Source organism: Chamaea fasciata, unplaced genomic scaffold (assembly GCF_029207755.1).
Source record: "Chamaea fasciata isolate MVZ Bird 193981 ecotype frontalis unplaced genomic scaffold, bChaFas1.0.hap1 SCAF_29, whole genome shotgun sequence".
Classification (NCBI taxonomy): domain Eukaryota; kingdom Metazoa; phylum Chordata; class Aves; order Passeriformes; family Sylviidae; genus Chamaea; species Chamaea fasciata.
Window position 1 is genome coordinate 4,293,317 of NW_027094114.1, and position 6,961 is coordinate 4,300,277.

Consider the following 6,961-nt stretch of genomic DNA (forward strand, 5'->3'; position numbering starts at 1 on the left):
TGCCCATGGACAGCACCAGCATCACCTTCACTGGAGCCATCAGGCTTAGTCCTATCTCCAAGCTCCAAACAGAACCTGCCCCCAGCCAGTGCCCTGCAAACAGGCAGGTTTCTGTAGGGCCAAGGAGAGTGCACAGAGATTTGGGGTCTGTGAGTGCTGGCAGGGAGAGATCAGGAACAGGGAAATACCTCCAGGAGAAAAATCTCCAGGAAGCAGAGAGAAGATCAGGCAATGAGAGAAAACAAAACCCAGAAATGCTGTGGCCGGGCGAGATCTCCAGAGGATCCTTTCCAGTGCAGCCCCTCCCTCTTGTCCCCCTCCCTCTTGTCCCCCAGCCAAGCCTCTGCCCTCAGGGCTGGGGGTCCAAGGCATGAAGCCCCTCCTGTGCAGGCAGAGCTGCAGCAGAGCCGTGGGGCAGCTCTGCAGCCCTGGGCCCAGTTCCCTCTGCAGAGCACAGGGCTGGGAGCAGCTGCCTGGCACTGGGGGCCTCTGGGAGAGGGCACAGCTGGCTCAGGGTGACCCTGTCCCCAGTGCCCAGCTGTGGGCAATGCTGTCAGTGCAGCCAGGGAAGGAGTTCCATCTCGTTTAATCCAGTGCCATCATTAGGACACTTGAAAGTCTCCCTGAAATTTCCTTCCAAGCTTCCAGCTTCCCTCCACAATGCAAACCTGCCCTGTAGCATCTTTGTGTTATCTGAAAGCCCCACGGGGAGACACACAAGTTCTGTGATGGAGAAAATGCTGTTGGGTTGGTGGAATGAGTCCCGAGTGTCCTTGGGTACAAATGTGGGGCTGAGCCCTTGAGAAGAGGATGGACATTGGGTGGACTGTGGTGGATCCATCAGCTCTCAGCAGTGTCAAATGGTTTTTAAAGGAAACATGGGAGGGTGATCATCCTGTGTAGGGGACAGGTGAAAGCCCAGAGAATCCTGGAACAGGACAAGGTTACAGACCTCCTCCCCTCCTTCTCCATGCACCACCTTGCCTCAGAGAACTTGCTCTGTTCTCCCTGAGCGCAGCAGCAGAAATGCTGAGAGTTTCTGACATCAAAAATAGTCAAGTGGAGATGAAGAAAAGCTGTTGAAAAACCTCTAGAACATTTAAACAGACTTTACCATTCCTGGTCACTGGCAGTGGGAGTACAAGCTGACAGAGACTTCTGTATTAACAGGGTTTCAAAGTGGAACACGAGGACGGGTTCCCTGTCCCCCTCTCACGTCTGCACGGCAAGGCTGAATTGTAAAAACCCTGCATGTAATTGCCCTGAACCTGAAGACCCACTCAGCCAGCACCAACCAGGGCTCCCCAGTTCGAGTTTAAGGAAAATCTGCTAGAAAATCAAAAGGCTGTCAGTGTGATACAGAAGAATGGTCTGTGGGAAAAGGCTTTGATTTTACTGAAAGAACTTTCTCCTAACCTGTCACTGAACTTTTCTCCTTGAACAGGCCCCCATGGCCAGACACAGCAAATGTCCAACAGCAGCTCCATCAGCCACTACCTCCTGCTGGCATTGGCAGACACGCGGCAGCTGCAGCTCCTGCACTTCTGCCTCTTCCTGGGCATCTCCCTGGCTGCCTTCCTGGGCAACGGCCTCGTCATCAGCGCCGTAGCCTGCGGCCACCACCTGCACAGCCCCATGTTCTTCTTCCTGCTCAACCTGGCCCTCACTGACCTGGGCTCCATCCTCACCACAGTCCCCAAAGCCATGCACAATTCCCTCTGGGACACCAGGACCATCTCCTATGAAGGATGTGCTGCACAGCTCTTTCTGTTTGTGTTTTTCATTTCAGCAGAGGTTTCCCTCCTGACCATCATGTGCAATGACCGCTACGTGTCCATCTGCAAACCCCTGCACTACGGGACCCTTCTGGGCAGCAGAGCTTGTGCCCACATGGCAGCAGCTGCCTGGGCCAGTGCCTTTCTCTACGCTCTGCTGCACACGGCCAATACATTTTCCCTGCCCCTGTGCCATGGCAATGCCCTGGGCCAGTTCTTCTGTGAAATCCCACACATCCTCAAGCTCTCCGGCTCACACTCCAAACTAAGGGAACTTGGGCTTCTGTTGTTTTCCATCTGTTTATGTTCTTGTTGTTTTGTGTTCATTGTTTTCTCCTATGTGCAGATCTTCAGGGCTGTGCTGAGGATCCCCTCTGAGCAGGGACGGCACAAAGCCTTTTCCCCCTGCCTCCCTCACCTGGCTGTGCTCTCCCTGTTCCTCAGCATTGGCACATTTGCCTACCTGAAGCCCCCCTCCATCTCCTCCCCATCCCTGGATCTGGCATTGTCAATTCTGTACTCAGTGCTGCCTCCACCCCTGAATCCCGTCATCTACAGCCTGAGGAACCAGGAGCTTAAGGATGCCCTGAGGAAAATGATGAGTAGATGCTTTTCAGGAGCAACAAACTGCCTGTTTTCTTGGCCATAATTTTTAGAATGGAACTCATGACAGGCTCAAAAGGCCTTCCGAGGTCATTGGCAGTGTTCAATGGGTTTTTCTGTCAGAAAATTATCCCCAGTGAAATTTTTTTAATCACCCCCATCTAATTCACTGTCTGCCTCTTGAATTTTATGCAGAAGCTCTGTAAACCAGGATTTACTGTATTGCTACATTTCAAGAAAATAAACTACTTTGCAGTGCTTGTTTTTCCTGGGATCCCATCTTTGTAACCTGCATGAAGTTAGAGGGGAGAAGGGGAAAAGAGTCCCAGCACAACTACACTGCCAGGGAGCAGCAGCCCTTGGTCCTTTCAGTGCTGCTCTTCCCAGCTCCAGCCTCTCCTTCCTAGCCCTTCTGTGGCTGTAAGGCCGCAGTGCTCTGGCACATTGGTCACTGTCCTGCTGCATGTCCCTGCTGTGACCACAGGAAGGGACTGGCCATGGGCACTGCTGGGACACAGGTGGGCTCCAGCACAGCAGCTCCAGCAGCACAGGGAGGGCAGGGCAGGAAGGCTTTGCTCTCCCTGCAGAGTCACTCTCAGGAACAGGCCCAAGGAACAGACTCTGAAGAGGCTCCTTGTGCTCCTTTTTCTCCCAGGGCTCAGTGGGATGACATCAGGGTCCCAGCGTGGCCTTCAGGGGACTCAGGGCTGCCTCAGGTTCTGCTTGTTGGTGGCCAGGGCCCATCAGATGGTGAATGGCCTGTGCTGAACCTTCCTGGGGCTCTGCAGCTTGTGCCAGGGCTGATGGCAGGGGAATGTTTGTCTGGAGGGCCTTGGGAGCTGCCAGGAGAACACAGGGGAGCTGCAGGGACAGCGTGTGCCAGGGATCAGCAGGGAGTGGAGCTCCCTGGGCACAGGCCTGACCAGGGTGGGGTCACCCCGAGATCAAGGACTGAATGTCTGCTGTGAGCCAGGAGAGCTCTGCAGCCCCAGGGGACACAGCAGGCACAGGGAGAGGAGTCTGGGCACTGACTGCTCTGGGCCTCAGGGAACTTCCCCAGGAGGATCCAGGGCAGCCCCAAGGCCATGTGGCAGCCATGGAACAAGGCAGGCAGCTCTGAGCAGCCTCCATGGCCCCAGCAGAGCCTGTGTGGGAGGGGGTCAGTGCAGGGAGCACCATCAGCTGCCTCTGTCTCCCGGGCTGAGCAGCAGAGCCCAGCAGAGGCAGCCCAGGGCCCCGGGCAGCACAGCCCCCGTGCTCTGCACAGCAGCAGCCCCAGCTCGGGGCTGTGGGCAGCAGGGCAGGGGCTGCAGCAATAGCTGCTCAGGCCAGCACAGACGTGTTCCCCTGGGAAAGGCTCTGTGGGCAGCTGCCGTGTGCCAGGAGCAGAGCAGGAGCCCGTGGGTGTGCAGAGGAGCCCTGGCAAGAGGCTGCCCTGTCCCTGGGGCAGCAGCAGCAGCCTGAGGAGGCCCGGGGCCAACTCTCTGCTGCTGTGCTGGGCAGCGGGGCTGGCCCTGGAGCTGCAGGAGCTGCCTGAGCTGAGCATCTCCTGAGCATTGCAGACACAGAGTGGCTGTCCATGACCTCCAGTGCCTCCAGTTCCTGCTGCTGGGCCAGACTGGACTGGGCTGCTCTGCAGGGCTGGGGCAGGGAGAGGAAAACAATGGGCCCTTGATTATAAGAGCCCCCGCAGTTTCACACCGGTCCCTTGGTTCCATGGGGCCCCACGGTGTCACTCTGGTCCCCTTGGTCACACCAGGCCCCGCAGTGTCACAGTGTACCCTTGGTTCTTTGGGGCTGCAGTGTCTGTTCTGCCACTGAGCAGGGTCAGCACCAAAAACACAGACACAAGGTTCAGGTATGGTGTGATTTATTATAACACAAAACTGCAAAGAATGACAAAAGGGGAAGCTCAGCAATGCACCCAATCATCACTACCAAAGATTGCCTGCAGTGATTATGAAAAAAGATGTACCAGTTACTCTCAGACTTTCCCATCAACCAGATCCACACATCAGCTGGGGAAAGCTGTCACAGCCAAGGACTGCAGAGCCACTCCCGGACACTGGGAATTCCTGCAGGTGCCTCCAGCCACAGGTGAGGCTCCAACCCGGCTGTGAGAGGGCCCAGCTCTGATTGCGCTGAATAAACAAACTGACAGCACTTCTGGTGCGGGAACATCTGGTTTCATTCTCCTCTTGGGTTTGTTCCAAAGCCTGGTCAGAGCTCAAATATAACCAATAACCAATACCATCCACCCCCAAACAAGGCCAGATGTGGGATTTCATGGCCTTGGCCAGTTTCTAAATACAAAAAGATCAATCCATGTTTCACTGATGAGGGGATACATCTATCACAGCACTAATGACCATGCATATTTCATTAATGAGCACATACAAAGATAATCTTTGGTTGGAAGTTGCATCCAGAGGACACCTTGGGCTCAGGGCCTGTTGTCCAGGCCTCACTCAGGGCCTGTTGTCCAGCCTTGGTACTTCAGGGACCAGGTTTAGTGTTGGGCTTGACACTGCTGGGTGAACGGCTGGACTTGATGTGCTCAGAGGTCTTTCCCAACAGAAAGAATTCTATAATTCCAGGATTCCATCAGCTGGATTCAGTTAGGTCCATGTTAGCAGCATTACTTGATTCAAGAATTTCCTCTTGGTCAGTGCTTGTTGCCTAAGGCTTCAGCTCCTTCAGCTCCTGCTGCTAAGCTGCTCACACTGAACAAGACAACTCGAAGAGAAGAATACAGTTCATCCAATTCCTTCTGGGACACTGAGAGGGGAAGGTGTGAAAACAGGACCACTGTTTGGTGTGGCCTCCTCTCTGCTCTTCATGCCTTTCAGCACTTTGAAGCAGCCAAGAGCTTTCTCCAAGAGTGCAATGAAGCAGCTGCTCCTGCTCCCAGGTCTGGCTCTTCCCAGTCTCTGACCTTGCCTGGTTTTGTCCCTCTTGCTGTGCCCTCTGTTCCCCCTGTGCTCAGTGGTTGCTGCCCAGGACTGTGGAACTGGCACAGATCCAGTGGTGGAGACCCTCCTTTCTCTGCCCTTGCAGCTGCCTGCTCACAGCAGCCTTTTCCATTAGGGAAGCTCTACGTGGAGAAGGAGTCCCCACCTCTCTTCCTTTCACAACCCCCAGGAGCCCAGGGCTGCCATCTCAAGTCCCAACTGGCCCTGAGGGCTCCCGGGTGCCTCAGGCTGCTGTGACACCACTGCACACGGGAGGGAACAGTGGCAGGGGCTGTGCTGAAAGTCAGCTCCATGTGCTGCTGCTGCTGCTGCTGCTGCTGTGGGGTCGTTTGTCCAGCCCTGCCCCAGACTGAGGGATCAGATGCAGGCCCTGCTGCTGCTCCCTGGGGATCAGGCACAATTTGGTTGTTGCTGTCAGGGCCAGCAGAAGCCGTGGCTGGAGCAGCGGGTGCTGACAGGGCCCCAGGGCCCGGGGCCGGAGGGGTCCCTGGGCTGGGGGCTGGCAGGAGCTGCCCCTTGTTCTCCCTCTGCCTCCCGCAGAGCTGGGCCGGGCACAAGTGGGGCAGCACAGCAAACAGGGAGCCTGCCAGTCTCTTCCAGCCCTGTCTGCTCAGAGTTTGGGCCTTGGAGCTTCAGGTGGACAAAGGCAGCTGCTTCTGCTCCCTCTGTGTGTCCTCGTGTTCAGCAGTGCTGCTTCATCAGTCTGTGCCCAGCAACGGGGAAAAGCCTCAGCCCGGCAGGGCCAGGAGCTGCCGGGCTCTGCCTGAGCAGCTCGGCCACCAGGAAGGGAGCAGCTACATACTGAAAGCAGAGGCAAAGAACATAGCTTTTTTAGGACGTGTCACCTGCTTAAAAAGAAAAAGGTAAAGAAAAAAAACCAGAAAATATATAAAAGATAAAAACTACCCCAAATGTTTAGTGAAAAGTCTTCTGTAACTTTGGATTAGGAAAGAGGTAATTGACTTTTTGAACAGACAACTCAGTGACTTACTTTGTTAATGTGCTGGTGGAAAAAATCCGTCAGCTGAATTCCTTCGGCAGATTTTAGGCTTTTTAACCAATATTAAGTTAATTTAAATAGTGGATTGAAGCAATAGTAAATTGAAAGATGGAATGTGCATGACTGCATCGTGTGTGTAAAAATTTTGCAGTTTGAAACTTAGACATAAAGTATTGCAAAAAAAAAGATGTATAAATCTCAGTAGATTGTGTGACAGCAGCTTTCCCTTGAGCATGTGCAGCATCACAAAGACTTCATCAGTGGGATTGGGGGTGCTTGGAGCTTCGTCCTGTTCTATTCATGAATGTCATGAAATGGGACTTCACCTGCCACCAGCCCTGGTCACCCTCTGCCACCGCAGCTCCTTGGAGCTTGTGTCCCCCAAAGCAGATACAAAGTTTTCCTGCTGCTCCCCCCTTTCCACAGATCCACAGAGAGCTGGGATTTTTCCAAGTATAGTGGCTCCATCGTGCCATATTCCTAAAGAACCAGCAGCCCATCCCGATGAATAGGGCGAGTTACACTGATGGTTGTCAGCTCCATTTCCGTACCTAGAAATCCTGAAACTGTTTCTGAATGCTGCTCCCCTCAGCTCTTGGAAACCTACTCAC

At 54.3% G+C, this 6,961-nt stretch overlaps 1 protein-coding gene across 1 annotated transcript; it reads left to right on the forward strand.

Moving 5' to 3' along the window:
- Nucleotides 1-1,389: 1,389 nt before the first annotated feature.
- LOC136302496 (olfactory receptor 14C36-like) lies at nt 1,390-2,424 on the forward strand. Its single transcript, XM_066205970.1, has one exon. It carries the CDS (start codon nt 1,468-1,470, stop codon nt 2,422-2,424), a length of 957 nt encoding a protein of 318 aa, XP_066062067.1. The 5' UTR covers nt 1,390-1,467.
- Nucleotides 2,425-6,961: the final 4,537 nt, after the last annotated feature.